General features: G+C 37.7%; 1 protein-coding gene and 1 long non-coding RNA gene across 2 annotated transcripts in view; one reads left to right on the top strand and one right to left on the bottom strand.

Moving 5' to 3' along the window:
- The window catches only part of ARHGAP15 (Rho GTPase activating protein 15), a 322,109-nt gene that overhangs the window by 211,520 nt on the left and 91,537 nt on the right, over positions 1-19,052 (top strand). The window contains exon 12 of the mRNA XM_068195158.1: positions 8,217-8,294. Coding sequence (XP_068051259.1) covers positions 8,217-8,294 — 78 coding nt within the window. The remainder of the gene's footprint in view (positions 1-8,216; positions 8,295-19,052) is intronic.
- Positions 7,043-12,498, bottom strand: LOC137476810 (uncharacterized). The gene is made up of 3 exons (XR_011000626.1): positions 12,245-12,498; positions 9,491-9,584; positions 7,043-8,153 (listed from the first exon to the last, which is right to left on the bottom strand). It is a non-coding gene; the product is annotated as an uncharacterized lncRNA (long non-coding RNA).

Raw genomic sequence — 19,052 nt, 5'->3', positions numbered from 1 at the left:
TCCACATTACATCCCCAGCTGTTCTGATCATGACACACAGTGGATGAGTTTTTCCATTGTCAGCTTCTCCTTAAAATGATAACCTTTATTCAGGCTTTCATCCTTCCCAAAATAAACAGCATTATCTATATTGTCATCACATTCAAGTTAGACTATCAGAGTGTGGCACAGAATAATAGAAATGGAAGGTGGTAAACTGCCTGTAGGTAGCTGTACCTAGCAGAAAATTCTCAATTCAGGTAACATCCCTTGATTTTAATAGAAAATCATAGAATGATTTGCTTTGGAAGAGACCTTAAGACTCATCTCATTCCACCCTTGCCATGGGCAGGAACACCTTCCACTATCCCATTGCTCCAAGCCACATCCAACTTGTCCTTGGACATTTCCAGGGACGGGGCATCCGCAGCTGCTCTGAGCAACCCATTCCACTGCCTTACCACCCTTGATCACTCTTGGTTAGCATGAAAAAACTCGTACTTGATAAAGCAGCAAAAAGCCAAAGAAATGCTATTTTATTTCAGATGAATTAAGGATTGGTCAGAGTGGACCTCCTAACCTGTACGTGAGAAGCAGTGACTGCAGCAAATGAAAGGGAATTGGAGTGGTGAAGGAGATATTACAAGAGAAAACAAACACGCAAGCAAAACAGAAATAAGCATTCCCAAAATTAAATACTAATGTGTTACAGAGAGAGAACAGCTACTTCCAAACATTTGGCAATTTCAGATATTATACTGTGTTGCATGAAAACAATGTTATTTCCTTTTTAACTGCCATTCCATTTAAACCAGCAAGCTGATGTGTGTACTTGAAGTCTGTATTTGGTAGGCATTTTTTCTCCTTTAGCATAAACCTTGTTGATTTAAAAAGTGAACAAAGATGAATCAGGTGGTAAATGTATTCATGTAATCATTTTCATTAATAAGCTGTTATAAATAATAGAGGGAAGGTTTTAAGTGTATAATTCTCTGTCGCACAATTGAGATTTTTCCACATCTTCAGCAGTAAGTTAATTAGAATCACCTGCATTTTCTTGGGCGGACACCAAATGGATTGCAAACAAAAACAGATTAAAATAGCTGTAGCTCATGGCATACAGATGACAAGATTCACAAAGAGGACAATCAGGCAATGAAAACCTCCTCTTTTTCAAACATTTTTTAAAGGAAATTCAGCTCTTGTGAGTCGCTGTAAAAAGACGTTTGTAAGTGTTTCGCTGAAAGACTAGAATGGCTTTGTTTCTGATCCCATGATGAGTGAAAGAAATGTTTAAGAAAGATCACTTTACAGAGAGATTCAGACTGAAATGTGATGACTGTGATTCAAGCCAAGCCAAAAATTACAGCTCAGAATTAAAGGGGATGGACGTGGCTTGGGAATCCATTTTCCCACATTCCTGAATCTCAATCATCCCAGCCAATGTTTAAAAGAAAATACAGTGGAAAGCAATGAGGTCACTTTGTTTAGCTGCAAGAAGTGGGACTAGCAGAACAGCAAAAGTATATATTGGGGGTAAGGGCAAAATTACAGTGAGCACGCTGCGTGCTCGACGGCTTCATTCAAAACAAATAGTCTCAAAGCTTAGTTTAGTTTCTTGTTACAGGCAGCCTCCTGAGGAAGTCTTGTTGTTCCTGGGGCTTTTAAACCATAAACTTCTTGAATGTCAAAGCACAGCACAATAGAGAAGACGACAGAGGCAGAGCAAGCTTGATTTGGGCATTAAACAGCAGCCCCGCGTAGCAGTGAACTGTGTGCTCATTTAAATTACACTTGCTTTGTACTCTTGCTGCCCTTATTTATTTGTGTATAAATATCTAAGTGGAAATTCTACCATCGAGTGATATGAAACAGAATGAAGTATATCTTCCATCATATTCACTTGTTACTCATTCTCAGTATGTAATGCTCATATTCAGTGTTTTAATTGCTTCCATTAAACAGTTTCTATAGGGTCTTGAAAACAATAAGATCTTAGTCAAGCTTTTCTCCTTTCATTGCATCTTGGAGTTATTACTGCAAGAAAAAATGAGATTCTCTTTTTATGTAGGAATGCCCCTCATCTTCTTGATATTATTGCAGTCAAACATAGAATTATTTCTTTTCAGCTAATTTCCTAAAGAGATTCACCAAACCTCATGTCAGACACCTCCAATAGAGCTGTTTCATAGCCTTTTAAGAGCTACTACAATATTCCCTCTCCTTTCTTTCCCCCACTATTTCTGTCTTTACTAAATTCTAAAGCAGTGTTGGATTTCTACTGATCATAGAAAAAAGAAAAATTTTTGATGCTACCTTGAATTCAGGCTTGCTGTCACAGGTCCTGCAGCTGGGCAGTGCTGGAAGGAAGTCCAGTACCTTCAAATCACATAAAATGTACAGATGGAGAGGGCATTTCTCTGTCCTCTCTTTAATAGGATGGAACAAAGCTTTTATTTTATATTTCATGTTATTTGCTTCACTATCAAGTGCACTGCTTTACTATGGATTCTATTTGTAGCCCATGAAGAGGTTCAATCTCATCCCTGCTTCTTTGACACTCCTTTATAATCCAAGGCATTACATTAGTCCTGTTTGTTGCAGCACTGAGCTCAGAGATCAGCTCTTTATTTAAAGTAAACTTCAAGTCCTTTGTAGCCTAAATCCAGAGTGTTGGATATACCTTGTGTTTCTCCATACTAAACCTGATTTTGCCAGACTGTGGCTGTTTGAGGTAGTAGTTCAGATCTTCTGTAACTTTACCCGTCCTTGACATTATTTAATTTCTCCCTGATCTTTGTGTCATCTGCTTATTTTGCCAAGGGAATTTTTTTCTCTCATTGTCCTATCTCTGATAGAGGTATTAGATGGCATTGGATGAGAGCCCTGCTCTCGAGAGCTGTGCCAGTTCTAACCTTGCTAACTGATATCTCCCATTAACTACCACATTTTGAGGTCTGTCACTGAGCCAGATTTTAATCCATGTAATATATGCCCTGTTAATTCTATAGAATGCAAGTGCTTTGATCAAAATGCCATGTGGTACTAAGTCAAAGGTGGCACGGAAAGTCAAACACACTATTTCAACAGCATTGCCTTCACCAACCAGACCTGTCAAATATTCTGTTCCATCAAAAAATGCAAAAAGTTTGCTAGACAAAGCTCTGATTTCCATGAAACCATGCTGGTTGGGATTAATGATATTTTGTCATGAATTATTTGTTCATAGTGCCCAGAATTAATTATTTAAGTAGACTGTCTGTGACTGAGGTCAGTCTAGCCAGTCTCCAAGAGCATCGCTCTTACTGCTTTTACAATACCAGAATAACTCTTCAGCCTTAGTCATTTCCAAATATTTCTCTGTACTTTATTTCCAAATGTGAGGCACCAATGGAAATGGATGGTTTTTACAACAGTGGTTATCTTTTTGTCCTTCAGATTGACTTCCAGTATCATCCAATCTTTGATCTCCCAGGCCTGTTTAACCTCTGTCTGGTACAAGTATCTAACATGACATTTTTATGGCACCCATTTCCATGGTAGCCAGGTACTCTCTCTGGACAAGGGATGGACCTGTTTCCCTATTAAATGATGATATGTTGCTGATAAGTTGCTGGGATGTTTTAAGCCTCAAAATGTGATAATCTGCTGGGAGGAGAACAAGAAGGGGGTAGTTCTGGTGATCAAAACAGCAGCCTGGTCCCATCAGAGCGGCGCCAACCCCAGTGCCAGCCCCCAGCACTGCTCCAGGAGCTTTGGGCATATACAACCCCACCCTTTGCCACACCAAGAAGCAGGACAGGGAGGTCAGCAACACTTTCTGGGGTGTAGCCCATGTTTGCTTCATGACATTCATCATTTTCCATGGCTTCAGACAAAAAATGTTATTTTTGCTCAAACATTCACCTGAAACTCTGTGTTCATTTTGTCACCCTATGCAGATATATTATTTTAAAGTCAAATTTTAGTGTGTTAGGTTCATTCTTTGCTAGCCTTCATGATTTTCCTTCTACTGGAATACATATATTGATCCTTTTGTGAAATTTTATTTCTGTTGTGCATTTTTTTTTTCTCATCACATTATTTTGACATGAATGTATTTGCTGTATTCACTCATTTCTGCTTCTTTAGATGATTTCTTCCCTCACTTTTGTGCCCTTAGTAAACTTTAAAAAAAAAAGTTTATAAATCAGATATTTATGGTAAGATGCATATGAAAACATGAGGAAAGAATTATAGTTTTAGGGAGAACATATCCTGATAATGACCTCTTAAATATTTGTAAAGATGGCCCTGGGCATCTGAGCCCACAAAATAGTTTATAATACAACAGCTTGATTGCATAATGATACTTTAGTTTTAAAACGTATGATCTTTCTGTTTATGGGAAGGCATAATAGGCTCCTTTGAAATACAATAGTTTTGCCCTGAACATAACTGATTTTAAATGAAAGGACTAACTAAAGAATGCCTTTCTTCAAGTTTGTACTTCACTTTGTTGTTGAATCCAGCACGATGGTTTCTTTTACAAAACAGGCCTGGGGACCACACCTATTTCAGGATACATTAATTGTGAAAGTTCCATGGGTTTTTATGCAGGAAGTTACCTAGTGCTGCTTTAAATTCTAAATCTTATTAAAAACCAGAGAAATTTCTGTGTACCACCACCCCTTTCTCCCTGCACATAGAAAATTTCTTTTTATATTCAGTTTGAACATAATTATCAAATAGAAATTAAGATTAGACAGAATCCAGTGTGATCTGGGAGAGGGATGGTTTTTTTTTCTATGCAACAGAAATGAGTGAGTGAGAACATTTAACTGCAGACAGTTCATAAATCACCTGGACTACCTCAATTAATACTCAAATCTAGTATTTTAAAAGTTTTTTTTTTTTTTTAATAAATATATCACCTGAACTCTAATTTTCTTCTGTCAACATTTCACTGCAGCTCTTAGTTACAGCTCAGACTGGTCCTAGATCTGACACTGGCCTGCATTCATTGTTACTTCTATTTTGGATAGAAGTGCAAGAAATGTTTTAAATAAATATATTATTTAATTAAATAGATTAAATAATATATCTTCTAACATCTCTTGTGCAGTGCAGAGTGACTAAAACTTTCATTATTGCTTATGAATCTCAGCCAAGCCTGAGTCCAGTTGCCTTTTAACTTTCTCATCGGGAGCACCTGTGTATTTTTTTAAACTAAAATAGTTAAAATTTGCTATAGTTTGGCAGCTGAACTGATGAGTTCTTGAGTAAGACCTTTTCCTACATTTCTTATACCATTACAAAATTTAGTGTGGAAATCATTATTGTGCTTTTGGCTATAATTACTCATTGTGGGTCCATCCTGTTCTCAGGTTCCTCATTAAAACAAACAGAAACAGAGTTGGAGACTGGAATATAAAGCAAATAAAATACTTGTTCTCCTTTAGGGCAAAATCCAGTGATTTTTTTTCCCTGATAAACCTCACTACAAAACACAAGAAGGTCATCCTATAGTGAACTAAAGCTGACTTTCTTATAACAAATATTTTTTTTCCTGAAAGTCTCTTTGCCACTATACTTAAACTCCAGCACCAGATAGGAAACTGGGCAAGGCTTTTGTTTCATCTTGTTCCGTAAGTATTTATAGCCTGCCATGAAGAAACACGTGCAGCAGTGCAGTGATGTTTTTATTCTTGACAGAGGTGCCCTTAAAAGTGAATTTGCTTTGAAAATTGTTCATAGTATCAGGATATAAGAGCTATTAAATATACTCTCTCTCTTTCTCTGCCTTTCTCCTTTGTGCCTAATTGGATTTCCAAAATAAGTTGCTAACAATCCAGCTAAGATAATGTGGTCATGAAAGGGCTGTCCAAATCCACCAAATTGCATTGGTTTGGTTTGGCGTAACTTGCAAAGTTCTTGGAGCAGAAAGCTGATGGCACGTGAATGTTATAATCAGCTTGATTTTCTTTTTATATTTTTTTTTCCTCTGCCATATTGTATAGTGCCCAAATAAAATGCTAATCAAACTTCATTTCTGGACCAAAATTAATTTATTAACAATAATAATGCTCTTGTGTACTCCAGACCATGTTGCAAGATGTAATAGCCACCAATTTACAACACAGCTTGTTAATTTTCACTTGATCTGGGTGATTTCTGCAGGTTCCAAATTGATGCTCTTAATGTGAGACTATTTCACCCAAAGTGACATGGATTGTTTTCACTTCCATATAACCAATGAGGTTAAGAACTGAATTGAGTTAGATCCAAACAAAAGTTAGCATTCTGTCTGGTGGCTTGCCTGTTTGTTAGTGTGATTTATTTTTCCTTTTTAATTTCTGGTTTAGACTTCAACTTACATGATGCAATTCTCAATCCTCTACCACAAGAGTCCCACAGTCCTATGCTGGGAATTGGTTTTTCACTCTCCACTTAGTAAAACAGAATTAAACTCTTCAGATTTAGGTCAGAATTGCATTACTTAAACATTTCAGTAATTTCCATTTGCTCATATGTTATATATCCAGCAGATGGATAATTTCCAAGATTTCTTGATTATTAAATCCTTTTTGATTTCTCTTAAATAAACTTTATCTTCATCCCGCTGTAACCAAAGGGGAGATCTTCCTGAAATGAAGCATCACTCTCAGTATTATGTTACAGGACACCCACAGGTGCAGGGTAGAAAATTAGCTAATAAAACACACAGAGAAGCACAGAATTATTATTAATAATCAGAAGAATACATGATTACTAATTTTTAATAAGTTTTTTAATGCAAACCAAATCAGGATTTTCCTGGCAGCATAGACTCAAAATTTTGTAAAGAGACAAAACAAGTATACAAACACACAAAAGATTTTATTTGGTGTCAGTCTGCATCAAAAGGAAAAGTAAGTTTTTTCAAATATTTCTAGATCAGTGAGAAATGCCTCCAAACACTTGAGTCCACTGGCCATGGCATTGTGTACCAAGGCGTGGTGCAAGTGTCAATAAAGACTTGAACCTTAGTGTCGTCTTCTTCAAATGTTATCACATAAAAGCTTTAAAGCTTTTACACTTGTTTTTACTCTTACCTATACTTTCAGATTTCCTTTCCCCCCCCCCACCTCAAATTGGAAAACTATTCCCCTGAGATACATTGTCAGGGAGTGTGTCCTGAAAATTGTTGGGTTTGACAAATTAATGTTTTCCAGGAGAAAAGCTTTCTCTGAAACTGCTTGCCAAAACCTAATTAAAACTTGTGTTCCAAGGGACAAGTAGCTTTTAAAAAAACGGGTTTGTGTAGTTTCTCTTGGCTTCTTTTATACTTGCAAGTTTTAGATGTGAAATAGCAATGTGCGTTTTAGTGGGTTTGATTTTTAAGCACACAGGTTGGGTTGGGGTTGCACCACAGTGAATTCTCCCGGAAAAGGAGGGCAGTTTCCATGTGCTTTGAAATCCTACAGCTATGCAACAGGGGCTGGAAGTGCTATTTTAAACACTCATATCAACAGAGCTTGCTGCAGGAGATAATATGTCACAAAAGGGAGCATGACATCTAGTTTCACCTAGAAGATAAACCTTGAGTAGATATGCAGGGAGAAACAAGACTGTTGGGTTGTCCTTGAAAAGAATGGCCTCTATCAATGAAGAAATGTACTCCAGGGCATCTGATACTTGGGATATTTAATTTCATCTTCAAACCTGTCTGAGCCACTAGGAAGAATATAGTAGAGAAATGGTAGCTGCGTGGAGTCTCACACACGTCGTGATTTCAGGGTGGGCACCTCAGTGATTTATTTTCAGAAAGGTCACAGCCTTGGAAATTCATGTCTGAAAGCCCAGAGCCCAGACAGAGAAGATTCCCTGGCACTCTTGATGCAAACATCCCATGTTCAAGCAGGGCTGGCAGGGCACCATGCCTGTCCCAAACAGCCCTTCCTGATGAGCCCCAGAGCCAATTACCCCTCGCTTCCCTGCCACACTCAAAGCCCCTTGCAGAGCTGTATTCTGCTGACAGAATTACAAGATAATTATAGCTAGGTGTTTTGTATTCACTTAAGTTAATCTCCCACTTTTATTTTTCATTGCTGCTTTAATCAGTGAGGAGGCACTTCAGTTGTTGTCAGGTGGATTATTTTTCAGTCGCTCGCTGCACTGCTCTTCCTCATACTTGCGAGGGTGCTTCTGCCTTCCTGACAGACATACAAAGAAAAATACTTCTATGATCTAAAATGAAATATGTGTTTCTTTTTCAGGTCTAGATGTTGATGGAATATACAGAGTTAGTGGTAATCTGGCAACAATACAGAAGTTACGATTTGTTGTCAATCAGGGTAAGTGATTCCTCCACCCTGGTAATGTTTTGTTTAGTACTTAACTGTCTCAGATGACAGTATTTCAGAATCTGCTATACATTAGTGGCATAGAATGATGAGCCCTGTTTTGGAAAAGAGAGGAAAGGGAAGGTAGAAAGATATTGCACAGAGGGAAATGTCAGCTGGGAGAGAGGAAAAAGAGCAGAGTAAGCAGAGGAAAATAGTAGTTAAACTTGAGATGAGAAATAAACAACAAACAAATCTAAAAATATGGGAGGAAATGGAGATGTGAAATAAGGTGGCAAAAAGCAAAGCATATGTAGAAACCAAGGAATCAAAGTGAGGGGGAAAGAAAAAGATTAAAAGGAAAAATAGCAGATTGTTTGGATGTTGAAAGTTAAACAAAACCAAAAGTAGAGCAGGGATCCAAAGGAAACCAGTGAAAGAGAAAAAGGTGCTGAAAAGAACTTAAAAGGAAACACTAAAAGTGGAGTACTGGCTCTGCCAAAGTCAGTGGAAGATTTACCACTGATTTTGAAAACACAAAGGTTTGACCCCAGAAAACGAGAAAGGAAAGATGAATATTTTGGGGACCTGCTAACCAGAATTAGAACCACCCTGTATGTATTTACTGAACATATTTCCACAGATTCTGTGAATAATAAACATATTTCCATAAATACAACGCCACGCTTTTCACTGATGTGGCCTAAAGAAATCTAACATTGATCTGCAGATCCTGTAACAGGCATGGAAGTTGATATTGGGAACTAATAAGGATGAATGACAAATACATTTATCTCCAAATGGTTTACTACTCTTACCAAAGACTAACCCTCCCCACATTTAAAAGCTTAGCAAATATCATCAATGATAGTGAACCTCATGATACAAAAATAAGAAAATAAAATCAAGCTTCTCAGAAATTAGGAAAAATACCAAATCTTAAATTGTATTAAAGACCTTATATACTTTTGAATAAATCAGGTATAAATGTGAAGCTGCTGTAACATTTTGTCCTACTTCTTATGATCTTTTTATAAGTTACCTGGAGACTATTACCAGAACTGCTAAATATTGTGTATTCTGTGTGAGGGTGATAGCTGTTGGAGAACAACTTCCTCAATTAGCTTGGTACTATACATAAACTAAGACTTTTGACTCAGATATTCTCATGAAATTGAGAGATAGGAGAGATGTAAAAATATTCCCACCTTCAAGCCTCCATTTACATCTCTAGGGAAAGTTTCAGGGGATCAGTAGGTGTTTGCCACCTCCTCAGCTGCTCCAGATTAGTCTTGTCTTCATCTGAAACTGGAGGGTGAACTCTGGTTTATGAGGAATCCGTATTTATTCCAGTAAATTCAGCAAGACTGAATAAATCATCATTTATTAATCAGCCTCACAGTTTTGATTCATTACTTAGGTTCTCTTAAATTTATAGTTGTTGGGTATTTGTGTGTCAATAATGAAGCCTGCCTTGGCTTTCAAATGACTGTGAGCTGTATTTTGTTTAGAGACACACAGGCAAAAATGGGATTTTCTATCCTTCTACATTGCCTGAGCTCTTTGCTCAGGAAAAAACTGTGCCATAAAAATAATGGTCCTGTCTATCATGTCTCGTGGCATCCAAAGGTTAACATACTTGAGGTTAACATTACTGCTCAAGTTTTCACCTAAAACAGATGGGCTGATACTGTAAAGCTAGACAGAAGTCTAAGCTGGCTTTTTGCAGCAGAGAGGGACCAGACACCTTTTCCTTCTGGTTTATACTACTGTGAAAAATGAAAATATAATGGTGGAGTTAATAGTACATTAAAGCCACTCTGGCACTGGTTACTTAAGGCATGTGGAAAAAAATCTGCCTACTGAGTGACCAAAGAAAATACAAAGAAAAATCATGCCCCTGGAGAACTATGTCATCATCTTATCAGTTATGATAATCACTGTTTCTTATGTTAGTCTTTACTGATGAAACGAGGGCATTCATGTGTTTTATGTCACGATGGGGTGGATTTTTGAAGGGCAGTGGTAATATCTATCCAAATCCCCTTTACACATCCTTTAGAATCCTGTCTATAAAGAATTTCTGGTCTGTACTTAGGTTTTTCCTTAGGTAAATGCATGCAGAAATGCTGATTTAGGTAAATCCTAATGCCACCTAACAGTCCCCAGGGGCAACCCCAACGCCACGTGAGGGAAGTGGAAGAAGTGAGCACTGTAGCTCCCAAAGAATAATCCGGAAATTTTTAATCATAACATTCAAGAGGGAGCACAGACACAAAGCTACTGTTCCAATAGTTTAAATAACATCCTTTTTCTGTGCTAAGTAGGAACCTGCAGGCAGGAAAGAGCCCACTGAGTCATAATGTACCTAGAAAATGCTGCGGGGAGATGGGGAAAATAGGATTTGTGGTGTGCTTGGGAGAGCATTCTCCTTCCAATGTGTCCCAGAGCCTGGACTTCCCTGTGAAATAGGTGCTGAGGTCAGCAGCACTTTCAGATGGCTTCATGAAGGGAAAAAAAAGTTACCAGGAAAACTACTGTGCACTCCCAACCTTCTTTTTTCCCATTCTCTTGAAGCTGTGCAGTGGGATGATGGTTAATAACTCACTGTCCACACATCCCCATCCCTCAGTAATTATTGTGACCTCCTCGGGTCAATCCCTGTACCTTCATTTTTCTGTAGTTAACAGTGGGAAAGGAGTATTTATACATATGATTTTAACATAGCGACTTTTTTTTTCCCCCTTACTTTTAGTTAAAGTTTAATTTAATTATAAATGCAAACAAATGTTCTGACAAAGCTTATTTGCATTGCAGAGATTGACTGCAATCAGTTCTTCTACAGGCCAAATACTCATTGGGCTCTTTATTCCTGCTTACTTTGCCATTGTGTTACACCTACATTTAGAGGATATAAATAATATTTATCACACTGAAGATCATAGAAGGCACTCTAGGCTGGCTGCCATATCAAAGTATTTTTTATTAGAATAATCATTAATTAGAATATAGCAAAGCTTTATTTGGCTCTTTTTCCTATACTGTTAATGTCATCTGCAGCATCAAAAATTAAATGAGAGAACTGGTGAATATGAAAGGAAGAGAAACTAACAGTTGACAGCTTTATCATTAAAAAAGATATAAGAATGGCAAAAATATAAAAAGACTCTTGAAATTCTGAATTTTTGGGGATGAAAAGGACTTTCCAATTAAAAAAAACTCCAAACCTGGTATCTTTTTAAATTCTCTGAACATACTTTGTGTTTTGCTCTCATATCTTGAGGTAGGCAGCTCCTGTAGAGAGTTTTGGCCTTGCCAACACGAGCAGCAGCAGAACGAACTACCTTATTTACTTTATCCCTCTCACAGAGTTTTGTTTTTCCTATAAAGTTCTATTGATATCACACCTTTTTTGCTCCTGTGCAACAGGATTATCTTTTATCTATGATTTATTTTCCCATTAAGAGCTGAAAAGATCAGTTGATCATAAGAGGACTGGGCTATAACATCTCTCAGCACTTTCAAAACTCTAAGTCATCATTTTTCAAATCACTGAATCAAGGCAGGAGAAGCTGCTTTTGCCAAACTGACATCAGGAAATTTGTACGTTTCTTAGTCTACAAGCACTGAAAAATTTGGGGTTTAGAAATGAAGTCACCAGGCAGTCAATATTTTAGCCTGAGCCCCTACAGCAAAGGCATCCATAACAGCTGGAGGCATTAGACAGAAATACCTATTCCTCTTATGGTTTCCGTATTATTGGTCAAGTCTAAAAATTGAAATGTTAAAAAAACCAAACCAAACCAACAAAACAAAAACAAACAAACAAACCAACCAACCCAAAAAAACCAGAATAAAATAACCAGAAACAGACAAGGTAGTTGGAGGCTGCTGATTTTACACAAGGCCTAGTAAGTTAAATCCTTTACATGTATTTATAAGGATATTCTTTTAATTCACACCTGTAGGAAAAGGGATAAAATAACATTTATGGGTCTGGTAAGCCATGTAAGGTGTGCTGGCAGTTCCAGGGTATGGGGTACTACTGAAAAGATCCCTTGTTCTGGCTCAAACCCCCGGGGAGGGTCTGACATGGGCCCAGGTGGGGCTGCTCAGAGTCATTAAGGCACCACCACATGAACCTGAGGACAGCAGGGAGGTGCTTTTCAACAGCAAAACGTGACAGAGATAGGGCAAAAACTGCCTGAAAACCAAAAACAAGACCGTGGGAAGACATTTCATCCATCAGAATCTGTAAGTAAAAGTGAGTTTTTCTTTGCTTTGGTTGAAGCCATTGTGCTGACTGGAGAACCCCAGAAGGGTTTGGGTTGGGAGAGACCTTAGAGTTCATCTCTTTCCAACACTCTGCCACAGGGAGGGACTCCTTTCATCTGGCCAGGTTGCTCCAAACCCCATCTGGCCCTGTGCACGGGGTGTGTGACACACATTTATATGGATGTTTTTTAATGTTTTATGAACGTGAAGACATTTTTTATGCTAAGCCAGGTTCCTTGTCTGGCTTCCACACACCTCTCCCATCAATCTTCAATTAACTCTGTGCTGAAGACCAGGGACACCTGTATGAGGAGCTGGAACATTCCTTCTTTATGTCTCCTGTGCTAATCTGCTCAGTAGCTGGAAAGGCATTCACTTTCTATGGCTGTCAATCAAGAAAATACCATAAGTACTAAATTAAATGAAAAAAAAAAAAATAGAGCTATAAAGAGTTGATATCACACTGCTGAAATACTAGGATTCTATCCCAATGCATACACGTTCAGGGAAACTAACCATGGAAATACAGATTTCAGTACTTGCTGGTTCATTCAGCGAGTGTTGGTTCATGCATAATACAAGAGAGTTCCTAATTGTCTTTATATCCGAAGCTTTGTTTGCAAAATGCTGGGTGTTTGCTGTGCAGATGACCTTTGCATCTCTTTATTTCATTAGGAATACCTTGTGTGTTAACTGCAAGGCACCACAGACCATCCAAAGGTCAATGATTGTGTTTTTACAGCTCTGTTACTCTGCTTACGTGCCAAAGCAGGGGCAAATATGGGAATTTTTACAGAGGCTAAATATTATGTTATTGCAGAGAGGTGCATTTCTTGTGGAACATGGAAAAGGACAGCCAAAGATATCCAAATATTCCTACTTTGAGGAGGGGAAAAAAGTGAATTTAATCTCATCCTTGCATTACTTTGCAGTAACAAAAAAAGTACTTGGGCAAAAAAAAAGAATGAAAATATTTCTGTTGTTTCTTCTATGATGATTTAGCAGGACGTGATTCAGTTTAAGGAAAAAAATTTAAGAGTAAAGTTTGAACCAGAAATACGTGAACTGATTGCGAATATTTATTAACTAAATAATTTAATAATAAAGAAAATGCCTACTTGATTAATTGTTACAGAGTAAAAATTACAATAAAACTGTCTTGATCAGTGCTTTGCAGAAGCACCATTACTGTCTGTGCAGTTGTTTAACAAGGATTTAATTGGAAAGATAAGTGAATGCACATTTAAAAGTATTGTTAATTTGCTTTATAATCACCCCATCCTTCACAGTATTGACAGCACCAGGCACAAACCCCTTTCTCTTTTACAAGTATTATTTTCCATATGTGCACAATAAATTCTGAGGCAGTAATTGGAAATTTTATGGATTTCAACATACCTAGCATTTTGAGTTTATAGGTGCCATATCCCTTCTCTAAAGGTTGTTCATAGGTGGCATTTTAGGTAAAATCACTGCTTTTTTATTACCTGTAGGCTTTTTTGGAGGTTGTGGTGTGGTAGTTTGTTGGATTTTGGGGTTTGCTTTTTTTTATTTTGTTTTACTTTCTTTCCTAAGAAATATCTAATTCCAATTTACTTTCCCTTTCCATTTGAAATACCAACAAAATCTTCGCTTTGACATAATTTTTAATTTAATAAACAACAGCCGTCAGAAACAGTAATCTTCAATATGTTTATATTCCATCTGCACTTATATTTATTGTTCTAAAATGACTCAGATTGATCTAATTGACAAGTAAGAGCTCGGACCATATGAGCAGCTAAGGATGATACCTTTAAGCAGCAGGATCCTTCAACCTAACTGACACGTTCTTTATCAATGAACTGGGAGAGAAGAGGGACAAATATTCGGATTTTTAAAATTGAATTATTTATTTTTTAATATTGCTGATTCTATGAGCTTGCTGGGACCATATGTCTGTGTGAGCTGGGCTATCAGGAGCCAGAGTGATTTCCTGGCTGGCTCTGCCTCAGCGGGCACAGCCCGTGGAGCAGGCACTGGAGCTGCCTTTGAAACAGAGTCTCCAGGTCAACACAAATGGGCTGGGTGGTTGTGAAGGAGGCATTTAGGAGGGAAAAAAGAAGGGGAGAAAAGAGGGAGGAAGCACGTGAAAAAAGAGATGTGTCTTTTTTTCACAGCTATATTTCTTTAAAATAAGAAAAAAAAATGGAGGGGACATAAAAAAACACCCCAACCAAATCAACAACAAAAACTCCCACCAAAACCAACAAAAGTTCCCATTCAAAAATACCTATATCTATCCATTGACCCCATATATCCCCTTCAAAGGCAGGCAGGGGCTCTGATCCTCCCCCCAACAAAGGCTCCATGGGCACAGGAGGGCAGGTCCTCTCTCAGCTGCCAGCTCCCAGAGAGCAGCTACAAACATGGAGGGCCCAAGAGGATTGCCATGGGCTTTAATTTAAAATTGCAGCAGGGATCACGGGATAAAAAGGGGGGAAATAAAGAGGAATGGTTCTCTCATGCAGTCACTTTCCTTTTTGTTTGTGGTTTCTTAATTTCTTGTGTGCATACCTTGATGAGATTTCCCATTATATCTGGCAATCTCAGATACTTTTAGATGTTTTAGGTAATTGATTGTATTTTTCAAGCATATATGAGTATCCCTAAAAACACATGAGTTTGCCTTGGTGGGGGTCTAACCTTAAAGCCACCCTCCAGCCTTGGTGATGTTCCTGGTGTGATCAAGTACAGCACAGGCAGCAAAGTCTTCCTCACGTCTGTCAGCAGCCATTCATGTGACCAGTCTCACTGAGAAACCAGTAAGAGTGATCCAAAGCTCATGATGGAAATATCAGGCTCAAACTGGGTTACTTGCTAGCGGAGAACCAAAATGTCTTGAAAGCCTTGAGTCAAAAATAGTTTTTTTCTTTCTTTTTCACACTTCCCAGGCAGGCACAGAAAATAAAATGGACTGAAGCAATTTTCAAAAATAATTATAAAACAGCTTGCTTCTGGGTTAAGACCTGCATATGCCAAGCTGTAGCCAAGAATTTCATTTTTTAAATTTTTTTTTTCCCAAGCTTTAAAACTCTGACAACAGAATACTTTAATTGAGCCCACTGTACTTGGTGAATCAATTAATATGTGCATGTTACTCATGTGGGTTTTCTTTTTCTCTCTCTGTTTTAAGCTACAGAAAACTTATTACTATTATTATTATTATTATTATTATTATTATTATTATTCAAAGGAAAGTATGTTTTCCCTTCTCTTTGCAGAGGAGGAGGGGGGAAACTATAGTACTTCCAAAAATTACTTGTAAATATGTCAGGTACAAAATCTAATGGAAATAAACTAATTTTTGCAATGAATGCTTCAAATTATTTTGTAAATAATGCACATATGTATATGCACATTATTTATATTATGCATATAATAAAAATGGATAGAGCTTGAATGTTAATGTATTTCCAATATAACTATTTTGTGTTCAGTGTGAAGCAAAAAAAGCAGACAGAAAAATATTCAGAATTCTTAGTTGCCCAATCTGAAGCTCTGTAAAATTTCTCTTACGAGTGGTATTGTCATGTTTTCCTTTTCATGTGCTGAATAAGCCAGTGGAATGGGGCAGAGGAGGCAGCAGGCCGGGTTGGTGCGGTCAGCCACAAACATACCATGGATTTTATGGCATGTATTGTATGATGAAGCATTTCAAACATGCCTTTTATTCCTTTTCTACCCGCAGCACTATTTGCGTTACAATAGCGTCTTGCTTAGTAACACTTCGAGGAGCTGAAGAGCTTCTTGATAACCCCTCAAGGAGTGTTGTTTAGTTGCTGAGAAGGACTGGAGGTTTGCACGCTGCACTGAGGGATTGCCTTTTTTTGGGGGATGCTCATCGTTGTCACGGGTGACTCTTTGTTTGGGTTTGTTGTTCTGATAGCGACGCTACAGGAAATGCCATTCCACAGAGCTCCAAAAAAGCAAGGAAAGGAAATAAATTATTGAGTCGTTTGGTGAAAGTATTAACCTGTGATTTTTAGGATGATGGGATCATTTCCTGAGTGTGGGGGTTGCCAGGCTCATTTGTAGATAAACTGAACCAAGAGTCAAAGGTATTTTGGATGGGATGTCTGTGCTTTGAGGAGATGGACATCCTGGAGAACTAATCTGCAGAGCTCCTACTTATAATTGGTCGTGCTCAATGTCTTACAAGACTGTGGTGTGGCCTAATATTTGGGGTGGTTTCCTCCCCTGTGGTAAATATCTGTAATTCTGTGGTTTTTGTGTAAAAGTGGCTGACAAACACAAGCTTGCAATGGGCCTGCAACAAAAAAGGGTGGTGTTGTATATGGATGTAAACTGTGTAATATTCTGCAGGGTGGCATGGGATGAGAAGTTGTTGCACCAGGGAATTTGGCTTTTTCATGGTATTTGTGGTGTGTTCTGTGTGTTGAGAACTGGGAAAACCGTAAATGCTGTAGTAGGGGCAGCTGTTGTGAGTAGAAAATGATTTTTTGGTTGGAGGAGGCTTTAGTAATGCATTTAAGTGTTGAACTCCATTGGTTAAGAGTAATGGGGTCCAAAACTGAAAACACTTAAATGTAAAAACTCTGGGAGAAAAAAAAAAAAAGAAAAGGAGAAAATCTAAAGTATAACTTCTTTGAAATTGGAAACTTTTATAAGGAAACCTGTGTGCTTATATAGACTGTCTCAATTGTGCATGCATATTTCCTAGAATTACATTATTGCTAAAATATAATGCTGTTCTTAAGAAATTTTCAAGTGCTCACAACATCCTTTTTTACAGATTTAGAATTGAGTATTCCTGTCTTCTTTCCTCTTTTTTTTTTTTTTTTTTTTAATTGTGTAAAAATTCAGTGGAATTTCTTGCATGAGCAAATTATCAGAGTCCTGGAAAGCATCTTCCCTTAATACATTCTTGGGGCATTTTGGTGTTGATTCAGTTATTTAATCACTGTTATTTAGGGCCACTTGAGAGGATGCTGAGTGTCAGAGTGATTCTCAGAAGGCTATTGGGTCTACAGGAGAGTTGTGTCCTTAGAGATTGGGTGATAGAAGCTGGGTGACATGTCTTAAAGCATTTAAGACACATTAGATGCCTGTATTTAGAGAAATTATTAATTGTTCTTGACTACACCTTTGGCTTTTTCACTTTAAAAAAATTAAAATCCCATCATATATAAGTGCATAAAAATATTGCATACATATTTGGTGGGAAAGCCTTTTCAAAGGAAGGAGCTTTAAGAAATAGTGACAGAGTGTCACAAGCTACTGTCCTGAACTAACACACGTCATATATACAAATGTAAAGAAAGAGACATTGCTTCCACCTTCTCTTCCAAGTCTGGATTTGCACTTTAGATTTATAATTTTGGGGATTATTAAACATATTAATTTAAACACTTGGAGAGGTAGTCACACTGTATTTTAATTTAGAAGTTATGCATGATACCAGAGTCTTAAAAGTGAGAATGTAGCACAGCTCTCACTTGGGTTTTCAGCTCTCACCCGAATGTTAACACCATTCAGCCTGTACCACGCCTGTTGTCAGTACAAGTAACAGGGATTGTTCAGATCTCTCGAGATCAAAGGTCCCATTTCCCAACTCTACTGTAACAATCCCAGCCTAATCAAAGCCCTTCACATGGACAAACACCTCGGGGTGAGTTGGGAGAGTGATGCCTTTTGAAATCATCCTATGAATCCATGGCTCCAATTTCAACGCATTGTCTCTTCTTTGTGTAATTACTGTTATTATTTGTACAACATAGCATGGTCAAATTTTGAAATAGTCAGGGTATGGAGAGTTGAATGTAATGGAATAAATATTTTATACTATTTTCCTCTTCTTTTTCAGAGCCAGTGTCCAATTCTGCTAGTTTATATTCCTTTTCTGTGTCCCTTTTTGCACACTTTTCCCCCTGTTACCAGCTGACATAACGTGGGAGACTTGGCTCATCCATGGCTTGCACCCTGGGCTGACACTGGGACACACATGGGTAGGAGATATTTTGGGGTGACAGTAGTCTGGAGTTAGGTTATGCCAAAATCCTGACATAAACCTCAGCAGAATCTATGTATGGCATTCCTCACCTCTCCCTAGCTAAATAAAGATGATAATAAAAAGCATCTTTAACCTGAATTTTGTAGGTTTGCATCATGTTAACAGAATTTGCCATAGTTGTTTCTATCACACTTTTAAATCCCATGATTTATAAAGACTTGATTGGGTAGACTGTTAGAAAGTAGGGGGAAAAAAAAATCTCTTGCAAGAGAATAAGATGGAGTGCTTTGCTGGATTTGTACTTCTTGTAGTACACCAGAGAGATCTCGTTTTCTTATATTATTCTCTTTTTTTTGCTCTCCTTTTTTTTTTTTATTTTCCTGGTGTAATCAGATAATTAAAAAACAAACAGGGATTTCAAAACACATTGCCATCAACCAACATTATGTGCTTATGATACAGAAGATTGAGAACGACTTAAT

This window comes from Anomalospiza imberbis, chromosome 7, assembly GCF_031753505.1.
Source record: "Anomalospiza imberbis isolate Cuckoo-Finch-1a 21T00152 chromosome 7, ASM3175350v1, whole genome shotgun sequence".
NCBI classification, from domain to species: Eukaryota; Metazoa; Chordata; class Aves; order Passeriformes; family Viduidae; genus Anomalospiza; species Anomalospiza imberbis.
Note: the sequence above shows the minus strand (reverse complement) of the source record. Positions and strands in the feature narration are given on the sequence as shown.